This window comes from Camelina sativa, chromosome 20 (genome assembly GCF_030686135.1).
Source record: "Camelina sativa cultivar CO46 ecotype springtype chromosome 20, ASM3068613v1".
Lineage (NCBI taxonomy): Eukaryota > Viridiplantae > Streptophyta > Magnoliopsida > Brassicales > Brassicaceae > Camelina > Camelina sativa.
In genome coordinates, this window is record NC_141899.1 from 22,329,105 (window position 1) to 22,346,145 (window position 17,041).

General features: G+C 42.6%; 2 protein-coding genes and 1 non-coding gene across 3 annotated transcripts; 1 reads left to right on the forward strand and 2 right to left on the reverse strand.

The window, feature by feature from the left end:
- Positions 1 to 4,264: 4,264 nt before the first annotated feature.
- On the reverse strand, positions 4,265 to 4,371 carry LOC147919289 (small nucleolar RNA R71). Its single transcript, XR_015594358.1, has one exon. It is a non-coding gene; the product is annotated as a small nucleolar RNA R71 (small nucleolar RNA).
- Positions 4,372 to 7,103: 2,732 nt separating this feature from the next.
- Positions 7,104 to 9,385, forward strand: LOC147919290 (uncharacterized). The gene is made up of 2 exons (XM_087503923.1): positions 7,104 to 7,797; positions 8,742 to 9,385. Exons 1-2 carry the CDS (start codon positions 7,104 to 7,106, stop codon positions 9,383 to 9,385), a joined length of 1,338 nt encoding a protein of 445 aa, XP_087360049.1.
- Positions 9,386 to 15,266: 5,881 nt separating this feature from the next.
- On the reverse strand, positions 15,267 to 16,494 carry LOC147919291 (uncharacterized). The gene is made up of 2 exons (XM_087503924.1): positions 15,574 to 16,494; positions 15,267 to 15,290 (listed from the first exon to the last, which is right to left on the reverse strand). Exons 1-2 carry the CDS (start codon positions 16,492 to 16,494, stop codon positions 15,267 to 15,269), a joined length of 945 nt encoding a protein of 314 aa, XP_087360050.1.
- Between the last annotated feature and the right edge of the window lie 547 nt (positions 16,495 to 17,041).

Here is a 17,041-nt window from a genome sequence, read left to right on the forward strand (position 1 = left end):
AAACACATTTTAACCCCATAAACACTAACATAGCTGTGTACAGCTTCTAAGCAATGTCTTCTTGGTTTTAGCCTGTTTTGGGACAGAATGGGTATAAGTGGCTTTTAAACTCTCCACATCAATCTCAAACTCTTATAGTTAGTTAGTTGCATTGGATTAAGACACATTTTAACCCCATAAACACTAACATAGTTGTTTACAGCTTCTAAGCAATGTTTTTTTGGTGTTAGCCTGTTTTGGGACAAAATGGGTATAAGTGGCTTTTAAACTCTCCACATCAATCTCAAACTCTTATAGTTAGTTAGTTGCATTGGATTAAGACACATTTTAACCCCATAAACACTAACATAGCTGTGTACAGCTTCTAAGCAATGTCTTCTTGGTTTTAGCCTGTTTTGGGACAGAATGTGTATAAGTGGCTTTTAAACTCTCCACATCAATCTCAAACTCTTATAATTAGTTAGTTGCATTGGATTAAAACACATTTTAACCCCATAAACACTAACATAGCTGTGTACAGCTTCTAAGCAATGTCTTCTTGGTTTTAGCCTGTTTTGGGACAGAATGGGTATAAGTGGCTTTTAAACTCTCCACATCAATCTCAAACTCTTATAGTTAGTTAGTTGCATTGGATTAAGACACATTTTAACCCCATAAACACTAACATAGTTATTTACAGCTTCTAAGCAATGTTTTTTTGGTGTTAGCCTGTTTTGGGACAAAATGGGTATAAGTGGCTTTTAAACTCTCCACATCTATCTCAAACTATCTCAAACTCTTATAACTAGTCAGTTGCATTGGATTAAGACACATTTTAACCCCAGAAACACTAACATAGCTGTTCACAGCTTCTAAGCAATGTTTTCTTGGTTTTAGCCTGTTTTGGGACAAAATGGATATAAGTGGCTTTTAAACTCTCCACATCAATCTCAAACTCTTATAGTTAGTTAGTTGCATTGGATTAAGACACATTTTAACCCCATAAACACTAACATAGCTGTCTAGTGCTTCTAAGCAATGTTTTCTTGCTTTTAGCCTATTTTGGGACAAAATGGTTATAAGTGGCTTTTAAACTCTCCACATCAATCTCAAACTCTTATAGTTAGTTAGTTGCATTGGATTAAGACACATTTTAACCCCATAAACACTAACATAGCTGCTTAGTGCTTCTAAGCAATGTTTTCTTGGTGTTAGCCTGTTTTGGGATAAAATGGGTATAAGTGGCTTTTAAAACTCTCCACATCCATCTCAAACTCTTATAATTAGTTAGTTGCATTGGATTAAGACACATTTTAACCCCATAAACACTAACATAACTGTTTACAGCTTCTAAGCAATGTTTTCTTGGTTTTGGCCTGTTTTGGGACAAAATGGGTATAAGTGGCTTATAAACTCTCCACATCTATCTCAAACTCTTATAATTAGTTAGTTTCATTGGATTAAGACACAGTATAACCCCATAAACACTAACATAGCTGTTTACAGCTTCTAAGCAATTTTTTCTTGGTTTTAGCCTGTTTTGGGACAAAATGGATATAAGTGGCTTTTAAACTCTCCACATCTATCTCAAACTCTTATAATTAGTTAGTTGCATTGGATTAAGACACATTTTAACCCCAGAAACACTAACATAGCTGTTTACAGCTTCTAAGCAATGTTTTCTTGGTTTTAGCCTATTTTGGGACAAAATGGGTATAAGTGATGTTCATAATTTTGCCTTGTTTTCCCTTAGTTTATTCACATCTTTTGCATCTTTTTCTATCCATTTAGGCCATTATTGTGTAGCTTTAGATCCAATCATGCATTAGAGTTTAGTTGCATTGCATTTGCATATTTTCATGCATAAACAGGTGATTTTGGAGCTCAAGGAGCATGGAAGCAATGGAGAAGAGATGTGAAGCAATCTTGAGGAGGAAACAAGGGAGTTAAGGCTGAAACAACAAGGTCCGGAGTCCAACTCGACCGCACACTCGACCAGACACTCGACCGTGTGCTGAGGAGGACTCGACCGAGTGGAGATTGCATGTGAGAAGTCAGCTCGACCCCTAGCTCGACCGAGCACAGGTCGAGTTGACCGAGCCGTTGACTGCTTTGACTTTTTCTATTTTTAGGGCTTCCACTTCCCCACTATATAAGACCTTGTTCCTGCAGCCACCAAAGTGTCCAGCTTTTTAGATATTCCCAAAAACCTAGTTTTTACCTTTTTAGCATTATTCCTTTTGCATTTTATTAGATTTTGTACTTGTTTAAGAAAACTCTTAGATTCTTCAATATTGTTGGTTCAATAACTTTCTTAATATTGAGAATTTGAGTTTCATCCTTTCATTAATATTGAAGATCTCAGTTTTATCTTTCTAATAATGCAAGTTTCAATATTTTCTGGGTTTTTGATTTGTTTCATCATGTCTTGTTGTGAGTAGTCTTCTTAGGATCTTGAGGATGGGTTAGGAAGGATTGATCTTGTGGTTTATGTGATTTGGTCAAGCTTGATTGTTGTAGATCTCTTCTAGGCTAGATGTTCTTAAGGCTGATCTTGAACTGAGAGGTTAGGATCTGATTTCAAGCTCCTTAGCATCACACCAATGTTTAAGAAGCATAGATAAGGCTAGATCTAGAGCTTACCATTAGGCTTACTAAGAGATTAGAGGTCTTGTTTGGTTTGAGATGTATTGCTTAATGCCTGCTTGTGTAGATTCTTTACTGTGTGAGAACAAGTCTAGAATTGCATAGGTTTGATTGTTTCTTGACCATGAGAGTGGGAGAAACTTGTCTTAGATTTATATGTCTAGAGGTTAGCTCAAAGTTTGCTTGAGATTTGTTGACCAAGTTAGATAACCACAATGATTAGTTCTTCCCATGAATCCATCCTCAGGAACCTTCTTTGTTTATTGATTTTAAAGTCTTAATCTCGTAGCTTGCTTGTTGTTTGTTTGGTTTTAGTGTTGCTCTGTTTTTGTTGTGTTGCTCTGTTTTCCGAATTTAGCCAACTCGACCTCTCACTCGACCTACACTCGGTCGAGTGCTTGCTCGAGTTCATCCCCACAACTCTGGTTTATGATTTGTGATTGTCTTGTTTCATTCCTGCTTCATTCCAGTTGCATACATTTAGCTTTCAGTTCATTAATTGTCTTGCATTAGTTCATTAGTAGTAGTTTCTATTTCTGTTCTTGCTTCATTACAGTTTCAATCATTCAGTTTCATTTGCATTTAGTTTTTGGTTCTTGTAGTTTACTTTCTGCATCTTTACATTTCCTTCTTAGGATTGTTAGTGACAAACAATCATTACATTTGTCTTAACTTAGATTCATATGCACATCTTATCTGTTCACAAACACTCATTTAGGATTGATACCTCTTGTACTGCAATAGCATAAGGGGAATTGAAACACCCATCCATCATTCCATTCATATATCATCATTGCATACATCCACCATCATTCACCACACAAATAAGTTTGTTTCAATTTGGCGCCGTTGCCCATTTGAGTGTGTTTTTGTGACATTTAGGATCCATATTAGTCTAAGATTAAGTTCGTTTATACACTTGAATCTTCTGTTGTTGGGTTGAAGTTCCATTTCAGGTACCACTCGACCATCAACTCGACCACCACTCGACCGAGTAGTGATCGAGCACCTGCTCGAGCCAGACGCTGGATCTCTATAACCATCAGTTTCCAGTCGACTTGATCACCAACAAGAGCCTGTGCTCAGTCGCGTGCCTGGGAAAAATCGTTTGTGTTTGTTGATGCACACAAGGTCTAAAGGAAAGGACCATCTTCTCAAGCACATTGACAACATCCACAAGGTGACAAAGGGTTTGGGAACTAAGCAAAGGAGAGTTGTTCAGGACCAACAAGAGGTTATAGTAGCAATGGATCATCAGCATCAGGTTCAGAGACCAAGGAACATTGGTGCTGGAGATGCACCTAACACTCACAACCAAAGGGCTGGAATTGTGCCTCCAACTGTTGCCAACAACAACTTTGAGATCAAGAGTGGCTTAATCTCCATGATTCAAGCCAACAAATTTCATGGATTGCCAATGGAGGATCCACTTGATCACCTTGATGAGTTTGATAGAATATGTGGCCTTACAAGGATCAATGGTGTAAGTGAGGATGGTTTTAAGCTAAGGTTGTTCCCTTTCTCACTTGGGGACAAGGCTCATTTATGGGAAAAAACTCTCCCCACTGGTGCAATCACTACTTGGGATGCATGCAAGAAGGCTTTCTTGGCCAAGTTCTTTTCTAATGCTAGGACAGCAAGGCTGAGGAATGAGATCTCTGGATTTGCTCAAAGGAACAATGAGACCTTTTGTGAGGCATGGGAGAGATTCAAAGGATATCAGACTCAATGTCCTCATCATGGTTTCAGCAATGAGTCACTCTTGAGTACCTTGTATAGAGGAGTGCTTCCAAAGATAAGGATGTTGCTTGACACAGCTTCTAATGGCAACTTCCTCAACAAGAATGTGGAAGAAGGCTGGGAATTAGTTGAGAATCTTGCTCAGTCAGATGGCAACTATAATGAAGACTATGATAGGACCATAAGGAGCTCCTCAACTGATCAAGAGGACAAGTATAAGAAGGACTTGAAGATGGTCAATGAGAAGCTTGACAAGATCCTTCTTAGCCAGTCCAAGTCTATTCATTTCATTGATGAAGAAGAAGCACAAGTTCAAGAGGGGGAGACTGAGTTTGCTGAGTTGTGCTACATGCAGAATCAGGGTGGATTCAAAGGCTACAACCAAGGAGGTTTCAAGAACAACAACCTATCTTATAGGAGTACCAATGTGGCTAATCCTCAAGACCAAGTCTATCCACCTCAACAGCCTCAACAGCAACAAACCTACATCCCCAAACAACAACACCAAGTGTTCCAGCCTCAGTTGTGTCCCCCACCAGGGTTTCAGACTAACCAAGGCCAAGAACAAGACTTAAGAGCTATGATGCAACAATTGTTGATTGGGCAAACACAAGGAAAGATTGAGGAAGCCAAGCAGTTTGCTGAGTTGAACCAAAGGTTAACATCCCAGTACAATGATCTGAATATGAAGTTTGAGGGTCTTAATTCAAGAGTGAAGTATATGGAGGGTAACATAGCATCTACTTCAGCTCCAAAACCCAACCAACTCCCTGGAAAAGCTGTTCAAAATCCAAGGGAGTTCTCAGCCAAAGCCATTCAATTTCAAGAGGAAGAAATCACTGAGGACAGTGAAGTCCAAGTTTGGGGGAATTCATTAGTTACTGAAGCCCAAGTGACATCTGTGCAAAGCAACAGGAACTCGCAGGAGAACTCGACCAGGAACTCGAGCAGCCACTCGACCGAGTGCATGCTCGAGTGGTCGATCGAGCTGGGGACTCCGAAGCTGTCAAGCCTGCTAAGTACATTCCTCCTGCTTACAAGCCTCCACTGCCATTCCCTGGGCGTTTCAAAGCACAGAGGATCAAGGAGTTAACGGAAATCATTGAGAAAAAGGAGATGTTGGCTAAGCAACATGAGGAAGAAAGGGTTTTGAGGGAAGAAGCTTTGGTTGAGAAAAAGGAAGAAGTGATGGCTATTCAAGAGATCATCATTGCTTACCAAGAAGAGGAGAGAGGACCTGCTTTGGAACAGTATGAACCATATCCTCTCTATAAAAACTTTTTGCTTGATTTGTCAGTAAAGAAGGCTCAAGCTCAAGATGAGAAGGATCTTGAGAACCTTGGAGGAGTGATCATCCCACTTAAGCTTAAGGACCCAGGGGCATTCTACCTGCCCTGCACAATCAGTTACCTCCACTACAATCAATGCCTTTGTGATTTGGGAGCTTCAACAAGTGTGATGCCATACTCCTTAGCTCAAAAGCTTGGGAGAACTGATTTCAAATCCACTAAACTCCATGTGTGCCTAGCTGATGGGACAAATAGAGAGGTAGTTGGAAGGTTGGAGAATCTCCCACTCAAGATAGGGAAGGCAAGGGTTCATACTGATTTTGTGGTCATAGAGATGGACAAGGAGCCTGAAGATCCAATCTTGTTAGGGAGGCCATTTTTAGCCACTGTTGGAGCAGTAATAGATGTTAGGGAAGGTCTTGTGACCTTGAACATTGCTGAGGATATAAATTGGATTGATCACACTTGTCCGTACAAGTCTCACCGGGCCGTCCGTACGATCCTAGTCGGGCCTTCCGTACGATCAAGCCATTTGGTAGAGAGAAGCCCGCTTAGTGTCCCACAAGTCTCATGAAGAATCAAATTCTCTAGATCCTTATATTCCAACCGTTAGAGATGCAAGCAAGTGGGAGAAGTAGAAGTCACATGTGTTGTTAAGAAAGAGACATGTCCCTTTCATGTCTTAATTACATTTAGAATCTGTATAGGAATATTCCTTTAGTTCACATGTCTATATGTAGTTTGTAACCTTGTTCCATTCTAATTAAGAAGTTCTTTTCTTCTTCTATACTCCCTTCTTACTCGCTTACACTCTCTCTCATACTCAACGACATTCAAACTCTCTTTGTTCCACATTTGAATCTTCTATACTTCTAAACTTACATGGTATCAGAGCCTCTTTGTTCCTAGTCACGAATCATCAGTTCACCACAAACTTCCGCTCATACTCTTTCTCTTGTTCTCTCTATAATCTCATTACTCGCTTCTCTTTAACCGTTGGGTAATACCATTGACCGGTGGACAAAACTCCATGGAAGGCACCAAGACCTTGATTGTTCCAGTTACTCTCAAAGGAGAGAACTACCTGTTGTGGGCAAGGACCACAAAGACGGCGCTATGCGGCCGAGGGCTTTGGACCCATGTGACATCGAGTGAAGCTCCGAAAGGCGAGCCTACCGAAGACGGCAAAGTTGTGGCCGCAAGTGGTGAAGAAAAGACCAAAGTGTTCTCGCCATCATACAAAACTCCCTTGATGCTCCAATACTCGAGGCCTACTCGTATTGTGAAACGGCCAAGGATCTATGGGATACCTTGAAAAACGTTTTTGGTAACACTACCAACTTAAACCGAGTCTTTGAGATCAAGAGAGCCATCAATAACCTAAGCCAAGAAGACATGGAGTTCACCAAACACTTTGGGAAGTTTCGGTCCTTATGGGCTGAGCTTGAGATGCTTAGACCGGCGACGCTTGATCCGGCGATCTTGAATGAGAGGCGTGAACAAGATAAGGTGTTCGGCCTCCTCCTTACGCTAAATCCATCCTACAATGATCTTATCAAGCATATCTTGAGGTCGGACAAGCTTCCTAGCCTAGAGGATGTGTGTAGCCAAATTCAAAAGGAGCATGGCTTCATGGGGTTATTTGGTAACAAGGGGGAGCTTGTAACCGCCAACCAAGCTGAGGTAGCGACCGCAAACAAGAGCCACTATCGAGGAGATAACAAGAAGGAACCGGTGTGTCACCACTGCAAGAAGCCGGGCCATTTCAAGAATGAGTGTTGGATTCTCCACCCACACCTCCGAGTAAACCGGCCAATGAACCACCATGGAGCACCAAGAGCTCACCAAGCAAGTATGGAACCATCGGCTGCTGAACTAAACCCGCGAGCCTCGGATATGAATGGAACTGCCCTGGCTGCCTCGTCTGACCTCGTGAGGAAGTCTGACCTTGATGCGCTCATTAAGGCACTCAAGGAAAACTCTGGTAACTCTTATCTTGCCTTGAATCAAACTAAACCACTTATAGTTGATTCAGGAGCATCGCATCATATGATTAGTGACTCTAGGTTGATTAGTGAAATTAAACCTGCAAATGGAAACGTAATTATAGCAAATGGTGATAGAGTTCCAGTTAAAGGAATCGGTAATCTAAAGCTATTTGATAAGACTACTCAAGCGTTCTACAGACCTAGTTTTACATCAAACTTACTATCAGTTAAAAGAGCTACCACTGATTTAAATTGTTATGCTATCTTTGGTCCTAACAATGTGCATTTTCAGGATATTGAGACAAGTCAAGTTCTTGGACAAGGAGGTTCCAAGGGTGACTTATATGTTCTTGAAGACTTAAACCTCCCTAATGCATCTTGTTTTAATTCTGTTTCTCTTAAGGCAAACAATGCCGTTTGGCATGCGAGATTAGGACACCCTCACTCTCGTGCCTTAGAACTTATATTTCCAAGTATTTCTTTCAAAAACAATGATTGTGAGGCTTGTATTCTTGGTAAACATTGCAAAACTGTTTTTCCAAAGTCTTTAACTATTTATGAAAATTGTTTTGATTTGGTTCACTCTGATGTGTGGACTTCACCCTGCTTGTCTAGAGAAAATCAAAAATATTTTGTTACTTTTATAGATGAAAAGTCTAAATATACTTGGTTAACTCTCTTGCCTACTAAAGATAGGGTTCTTGAGGCTTTCACTAGTTTTCAAAACTATGTAACTAACCATTATAATGCTAAGATCAAAATCTTTAGGTCAGACAATGGTGGTGAGTATACTAGTCATGCCTTCAAACAACACTTGGCCAATCATGGGATCGTTCACCAAACAAACTGTCCATACACCCCTCAACAAAATGGTGTGGCCGAAAGAAAGAATAGGCATCTTATGGAGGTTGCTAGGTCTATGATGTTTCATACTAATGTCCCTAGGAGGTTTTGGGGAGACGCCGTCCTTGCTGCGTGCTATCTTATCAATCGCACCCCAACTAAGATCCTTCAAGACATCTCTTCATTTGAGATAAAGTAAAACCTACATATGATCACTTACGCGTATTTGGCTGCACTTGTTTTGTGTTAAGACCAGGTGAACTTCGTGACAAACTCGAGGCTAAAAGCACCAAAGCAATGTTTCTCGGCTACTCTAACACCCAAAAAGGATATAAGTGTTACAATCATGAAGCCAAAAGAGTCCTTGTCTCTCGGGATGTGAAGTTCGTAGAGGATCAAGGCTATCACAGCAAGAAAAATTGGGATGACCTCCGGGATCTACCAAACTCCTCATCCGATCGGGCAACTAACCTCCGGATCATTCTCGAACGGCTAGGAATCACAAATGATCGGGTCACCCCGGACTCACCCGAGTCAAACCCTTCAGAAGAGCCTGAGCCACCTAGAAACAGCAATCCCAGTGAGACAAACAACCAACATACTCCAATTGCCCCGGTACACCATGACGAGACTCATTCGGAGAACCTTGAGGAGGTGGTTCAGTCAGACGCGGCCAGTGAGCAACAAGACAATGCTGATGAAGATAATAATCCTGAGGAGATTGAGGAGATTATTCCCTTGAGAAGAAGCCAAAGACTCAAGTTTCCACCGTCTAACTGGAAGAATACGCGAGTTTACTACAACAATGTAGCCGTAGCTCACCCAATTCAAGCGGTGTGCACTTTGGCTCACTTACCGGTGGAACACCAAGCCTTTCTCACTCAAGTAGATAGCCACTAGATCCCTCAAACCTATGATGAAGCTAAAGATCACAAGGTGTGGCGAGATGCCGTCCAAGATGAAAGGACGGCCATGGAGAAGAATCATACGTGGGACGAGGCTGATCTGCCTAAAGGGAAGAAGGCGGTGACGTCAAAGTGGATCTTCACGATCAAATATCAAAGTGACGGGGAGATTGAACGGTATAAGGCACGGCTGGTGGCGAGAGGCTTCACGCAAACGTACGGGGAGGACTACAAAGACACGTTTGCTCCAGTCGCCAAGCTTCACACAGTGCGTGTAGTCCTTTCATTAGCCGTTAACTTGAAATGGGAGCTATGGCAGATGGACGTTAAGAACGCGTTCTTACAAGGCGAATTGGAGGACGAAGTCTATATGAGGCCACCACCTGGCCTAGAAGATACGGTTAGCCCGGGAAAGGTGTTCAAGCTAAACAAAGCAATTTATGGGCTGAAGCAGTCGCCAAGGGCGTGGTACCACAAGTTAAGCTCGACCTTGACCAAGCGTGGATTCAAGAGGTCCGAATCTGATCACACCCTATTCACTTACCCAAGTGACCAAGGTATCATTGTCATTCTCGTCTATGTTGATGATATCATCATCTCCGGGAATGACACGGTAGGAATTCAAGAAACTAAGACTTTTAAAATCAGTTTTTGATATTAAGGATCTTGGTGAGTTAAAATACTTCTTAGGGATAGAAGTGTGTCGCTCGGAAGAGGGCTTGTTTCTATCTCAAAGAAAATATGCTATTGACCTCTTAAATGAAGTAGGAAAGCTTGGAGCACGGCCAGTCAACACACCATTAGATGAAAACTACAAGGTTTGCCGTGAGGGGGAGCCCGAGGACCAACCGTTCAAGAATGTAACACAATATAGACGTTTGGTGGGTAAGCTAATTTACTTAACTATCACTAGGCCGGACATTTGCTTTGCTGTGAACCAGGCTAGTCAGCATATGCAAGCTCCGAAGGTGCACCATTGGAACATCGTCAACCGGATTCTCAAATACATCAAAGGATTGCAGGGTCAAGGAATATGGATGGGATGCAACAACAACACGGAGCTCGTGGGATATTGTGATGCGGACTATGCTGGAGACAAAGGAGACCGGAGATCAACAAGCGGCTATTGCACCTTTCTTGGAGGCAACCTTGTCACGTGGAAGAGCAAGAAACAGAAAGTGGTGTCCCTTTCAAGCGCCGAGTCCGAGTATAGAGCAATGAGGAAGTTGACTACCGAGTTGATGTGGCTCAAGAACCTACTTAAAGACCTTGGAATTGACATTACATAGCCTATCACAATGCATTGTGACAATGAGGCAGCTATCCACATCGCAACTAACTCAGTTTTCCACGAGAGAACAAAGCACATAGAAGTTGATTGTCACAAAGTCCGAGAGCAAATCCAACTAGGTGTAACCCTTCCTTGCCATACCGAGAGCTCCGAGCAACTAGCTGATGTTTTCACCAAGGCAGCCAGCCCTCAAGTGTGCGAGTACATACACTCAAAGCTTGGGCTCATGGACCTTACCAAACCTTGAGATCCTACACTCTTTTTCCCTTAAGTATAGTTTTTCCCAAGAGGTTTTCTATACTAAGGTTTTTAATGAGGTAGGTGATCAATGGTTCAAGCTTGTGTCATGCGGTCCGATGACTAAGCTTGAGGGGGAGTATAAATTGGATTGATCACACTTGTCCGTACAAACTTGTCCGTACAAGTCTCACCGGGCCGTCCGTACGATCCTAGTCGGGCCTTCCGTACGATCAAGCCGTTTGGGAGAGAGAAGCCCGCTTAGTGTCCCACAAGTCTCATGAAGAATCAAATTCTCTAGATCCTTCTATTCCAACCGTTAGAGATGCAAGCAAGTGGGAGAAGTAGAAGTCACATGTGTTGTTAAGAAAGAGACATGTCCCTTTCATGTCTTAATTACATTTAGAATCTGTATAGGAATATTCCTTTAGTTCACATGTCTATATGTAGTTTGTAACCTTGTTCCATTCTAATTAAGAAGTTCTTTTCTTCTTCTATACTCCCTTCTTACTAGCTTACACTCTCTCTCATACTCAACGACATTCAAACTCTCTTTGTTCCACATTTGAATCTTCTATACTTCTAAACTTACAGAGGATACAGTCATGAAGTTCAACATCTATAACCCAACCAACCTGCCTACCATTGATGATCAACCCTTCACTATCAAGGAGAAAGTTGATCATGAGGTTTTCAAGGATGAAGGAGATCCTAAGGCTTGTAAGATTTAAGGTAGAAAGATTTGAGAAAGAGGAAGAGTTTGAATTCGGACAAGGGTGAGAGGTGTAGAGTGTATGCGAGTGTAAAGGAGAGTAGAGAGGAGAAAGAGAGTTAAACTCTTTTCTTACTTGAATTAGAACATACTTACAAACCATATATAGAGCTATACAAAGAGGATATTCTTCCCTAGGATCCTATGTACACATTAATGGGAGATAGCGACATCTCCTTATTCCTACATGTGACTAAACCCTTGACTTCCCACTTGCAAGTTGCCCAACGGCTATAATAGAACGATCTCGATGATAGGAGATCGTTGGAAGCTCTCCTTAGTGGATTGGGCTCATGAGATACGAGATGGCTTGGACAGCCCATAGGTTGTCGATTGTACGGACGTCCGTACGGTTGTACGGACGGTGGTGGCCAAGGTGGTGTGCCAAACTCATACTCCCCCTCAAGCTTGACTTAGATGACCAGGCAAGCTTGACAGTCTAGGCACCCACCTCATTAAAAACCTTAGTATAGAAAACCTCATGGGAAAAAAACTATACATAAGGGAAAAAGAGTGTAGGTGCCATGTGAAAGACTCATGGCCGAGTGAGGTCTATAAGGCCGAGCTTCGAGTGAATATATTCGCACACTTGGGGGCTTGCAGCTTTGGTGAGGATGTCAGCGAGTTGTTCCTTGCTCTCGGTGTGACATGGCAGGACAACTCCAAGCTTGATTTGCTCTCGCACCTTATGACAGTCCACCTCAATATGTTTGGTCCTCTCATGAAACACTGAATTGGTTGCTATGTGAATGGCAGCTTCATTGTCACAATGCATGGTGATAGGACTCGTGATTTCCACTCCTAAATCCTTGAGGAGTGCTTTGAGCCACATTAGTTCGGTTGTGAGTTTGCGCATGGCCCTATACTCGGATTCGGCACTTGAAAGTGATACGACCTTTTGTTTCTTGCTCTTCCAAGTGATCAGGTTGCCTCCAAGGAATGTGCAATAGCCAGTTGTAGAGCGACGGTCTCCACGGTCTCCAGCATAGTCAGCGTCGCAATATCCTACCAACTCGGTGTTCTTGTTGCGGCCCATCCAAATGCTTTGTCCCGGTGAGCCCTTGATGTATTTAAGGATTCGGTCGACCATGTTCCAATGATGGACAGTTGGATTCTTCATGTGCTGGCTCACCTGGTTCACAGCAAAGCAAATATCAGGCCGTGTTATAGTTAAATAGATCAACTTACCTACTAGGCGCCGGTAGCGGCCAACGTCCTTGTATGGTGCCTGCTCAAGCTCCCCCTGTCCTCCGGCCTTGTAGTTCTCTTCAAGAGGTGATGCCACTGCCTTTGAACCTAATTTTCCTGTCTCATTTAACAAGTCAAGAGCATATTTTCTTTGTGATAGAAATAAACCTTCCTTTGATCTACATATTTCTATCCCAAGAAAATATTTCAACTCTCCAAGGTCCTTAATATCAAAGACTGATTTCAAGAAGGTTTTAGTGTCTTGAATACCTACCGAGTCACTCCCAGTGATGATGATATCATCAACATACACTAGGATGACTACTATACCTTTGGTGCTAGGTGAGGTAAATAGTGTGTGATCAGCCTCGGATTTGCGAAAGCCTTTGTCAAGGAGGATTGTGCTCAGCTTGTGGTACCACGCCCTTGGCGACTGCTTTAGTCCATAGATGGCTTTGTTGAGCTTGAGAACCTTCCCCGGACCAATGGTGTCTTCTAGGCCTGGTGGTGGCCGCATATACACTTCATCTTCGAGCTCGCTTTGTAGGAAGGCGTTCTTCACATCCATTTGCCATAGCTCCCAATCAAGATTTGTGGCAAGAGAGAGAACCACTCGAACGGTGTGAAGTTTGGCCACCAGAGCAAACGTATCAAGATAGTCCTCCCCATACGTTTGCGTGAATCCCCGGGCTACAAGGCGTGCCTTATACCGTTCTATCTCCCCATTGCTCTTGTATTTGATAGTAAAGATATATCTTGAGGTGACTGCTCTCTTACCCTTGGGTAGGTCAGCTTCATCCCATGTGTGGTTTTGTATCATGGCCGTGTTCTCGGCATCAACAGCGTCCCGCCATACCTTATGGTCTTTGGCCTCATCATAGGTTCTTGGAATCCAGTGTTCATCAATGTGGCCAAGGAAAACTTGATGTTCCTTAGGAAAGTGGGCAAGTGAGCACACGGCTTGAATCGGATGAGCAATGGCCACATTGTTGTAGTAGACACGGGTGTTCTTCCAATTGGTAGGAGGATATTTGATGCGTTGACTGCGCCTTAGAGGGACTATGGTTCCAGCTTCCAGGTTGGCACAGCCTGGTGTAATGATTTCCTCAAGTGGCTCGGCCGGATCCTCGGTCGGCTCGGCAATGTTGTCTGCGGGTAGTTCAGTTGACTCCTCAGGCTGCTCGATTGGATCATCAGTATGGATGTCACGTTCAGGCTCGTGCAATGGTTCAGGGTGAGCTGGTGAGGTAGGGCTGGCCGGCTCGGTATTGATCCGATCATTGTCAATTCCTAACCGCTCAAGAAGAACTCGGAGGTTGCGTGTTCGATCAGATGGTGAGGATGAGAGATTGCGTAGCTCATCCCAATTATGTTCATCATAGAATCCTTGTGTCTCTATAAACTTGACATCGCGAGATACTAGGACTCTCCTTGTTGTAGGTTCATAGCACTTATACCCCTTTTGTGTAGTGGAGTAGCCAAGAAACATAGCCTTTGTACTCTTAGCATCAAGCTTGTCCCTTAGCTCACCTGGTCGCAACACATAGCACACACACCCAAAAACTCGTAAGTGATTAAATGTAGGTTTGTCCTTAGTTAATACCTCAAATGGTGACAAGTCTTTGAGGATCTTTGTGGGGGTGCGGTTGATAAGGTAACAAGCAGCTAGCACAGCATCTCCCCAAAATCTCTTTGGAACCCTTGTGTGGAACATCATAGACCTTGCTACCTCCATGAGATGCCTATTCTTCCTTTCAGCTACCCCATTTTGTTGAGGTGTGTATGGACAGCTAGTTTGGTGTAGTATTCCATGGTTGGCTAGATATTGCTTAAAGGCATGGCTTGTGTACTCTCCACCATTATCTGATCTCAAAATTTTAATCTTGGCATGATAGTGGTTAGAGACATAATTTTGAAAATTAGTAAAAGCCTCAAGAACTCTATCTTTAGAAGGAAGCAAAGTTATCCAACTATATTTTGATTTTTCATCAATAAAAGTCACAAAATATTTTTGATTTTCTCTAGATAAGCAAGGGGATGTCCAAACATCAGAATGAATTAAATCAAAACAATTTTCATAAATAGTACTAGAATTAGGGAAAACAGCCTTGCAATGTTTACCAAGAATACAAGCCTCACACTCCTCATTTTTAAAAGAAATATTAGGAAACATTAAAGATAAAGCTCTTGTGTGAGGGTGTCCTAGCCTAGCATGTAAAATAGAATCACTAGGTTTAATAATAACCGAATTAAAACAAGATGCAGTAGAAGATAAATTCAAGTCCTCAAGCATATAGAGATCATCCTTGGAACTTCCTTGACCAAGAACCTTACTTGTCTCAATATCCTGAAAATGAACATTGTTAGGACCAAATATTGCATAACAATTTAAATCAGTGGTGGCCCTTTTAACTGATAACAAATTAGATGTGAAATTAGGCATGTAAAAGGCTTTAGTTTCTTTATCAAATAATTTTAAATTCCCTATGCCTTTAACAGAAACTTTCTCACCATTAGCTATCACAACATTACCATTAGCAGGTTTAATATCACTAATTAGCCTAGAATCACTAATCATGTGGTGAGATGCACCAGAATCAACAATAAGGGGTTTAATTTTATTTGAGGCAAGAAATGTTTTACCGGAGGCCTCCTTTAGGGCCTTGATGAGGGCGTCGAGGTCTGACTTGCGTACCAGCTCCGAAGATGCCGCCAACGCCACTCCGTTCCCCTCAAGCGTCTGGCCACTTGGTGTTGAGGTCGCCGCCTCGCTCACCATGCTGGCTTGGTTAGCTCTAGGTCCACCTCGGCTTGTTCCTCCACGGTTTATGCGGAGGTGAGGGTGAAGGATCCAGCAACGGCTCTTGAAGTGGCCGACCTTCTTGCAATGTTCACACACCGGTGGGTTCTTGTCCTCCGGTTTGTAGTAGCCACGATTTGCGGAGGCCACCTCAGCTTTGTTGGCGGTCACTAGCTCCCCCTTGCCTCCAAACAACCCCATGGAACCATGTTCCTTTTGAATTTGGTTACAAACATCATCAAGACTAGGGAGCTTGTCCGACCGTAGAATATGCTTGATAAGGTCATTGTAGGAGGGGTTCAAGGTCAAGAGAAAGCCGAACACCTTATTTTGTTCACGCCTCTCATTCAGAATGGCCGGATCTATAGTCGCCGGCCGGAGCATCTCTAGTTCAGCCCAAAGGGACCTAAACTTCCCAAAGTGCTTGGTGAACTCCATGTCTTCTTGGTTGAGATTGTTGATAGCCCTCTTAATCTCAAAAATTCGGTTTACATTTGTAACATTCCCAAAAACATTCTTGAGAGTGTCCCACAAGTCTTTTGCTGTCTCGCAATAAGAGTAAGCTTCAAGTATAGGTGCATCTAGGGAGTTTTGAATGATAGCTAGGACTCCCTGATCTTCTTGAAACCACTTGTTCTTCTCATCCGCGACAAGATCCTTGCCGTCTTTGGTGGTCTCGCCACTAGGAGCTTCGCTCGTCTCAACATGGGACCAAAGTCCTCGGCCGCATAGGGCTGTCTTTGTGGTTCTAGCCCACAGTAAGTAATTCTCTCCCTTGAGAGTAACTGGAACAATGAGAGTTTTGGTAGTTTCCATGGAAAAAGATGAAGAGACCGTTGGTTAAAGCTATTGTCCAACGGTTAAAGAAAGAAGATTCAAGAACAAGAAATTTTAAGAACAAGAAAGAGAATGCGGAAGGGAGTGATGGAGATTTGAGGCAAGAACAGAATCAAATCTGCTCTGATACCATGTAAGATTTAAGGTAGAAAGATTTGAGAAAGAGGAAGAGTTTGAATTCGGACAAGGGTGAGAGGTGTAGAGTGTATGCGAGTGTAAAGGAGAGTAGAGAGGAGAAAGAGAGTTAAACTCTTTTCTTACTTGAATTAGAACATACTTACAAACCATATATAGAGCTATACAAAGAGGATATTCTTCCCTAGGATCCTATGTACACATTAATGGGAGATAGCGACATCTCCTTATTCCTACATGTGACTAAACCCTTGACTTCCCACTTGCAAGTTGCCCAACGGCTATAATAGAACGATCTCGATGATAGGAGATCGTTGGAAGCTCTCCTTAGTGGATTGGGCTCATGAGATACGAGATGGCTTGGACAGCCCATAGGTTGTCGATTGTACGG

Excerpts from the sequence above, each read along its gene's own strand:
- LOC147919290 (XM_087503923.1), top strand. The coding sequence starts at position 7,104 with ATGCTTAGACCGGCGACGCTTGATCCGGCGATCTTGAATGAGAGGCGT. Across the intron at positions 7,798-8,741 it reads AGTTCCAGTTAAAGGAATCG|GTGAACTTCGTGACAAACTC; the intron begins GTAATCTAAAGC and ends TGTTAAGACCAG.
- LOC147919291 (XM_087503924.1), bottom strand. The coding sequence starts at position 16,494 with ATGGAAACTACCAAAACTCTCATTGTTCCAGTTACTCTCAAGGGAGAG. Across the intron at positions 15,291-15,573 it reads TGGCGGCATCTTCGGAGCTG|TTAAAAGGGCCACCACTGAT; the intron begins GTACGCAAGTCA and ends ATTTGTTATCAG.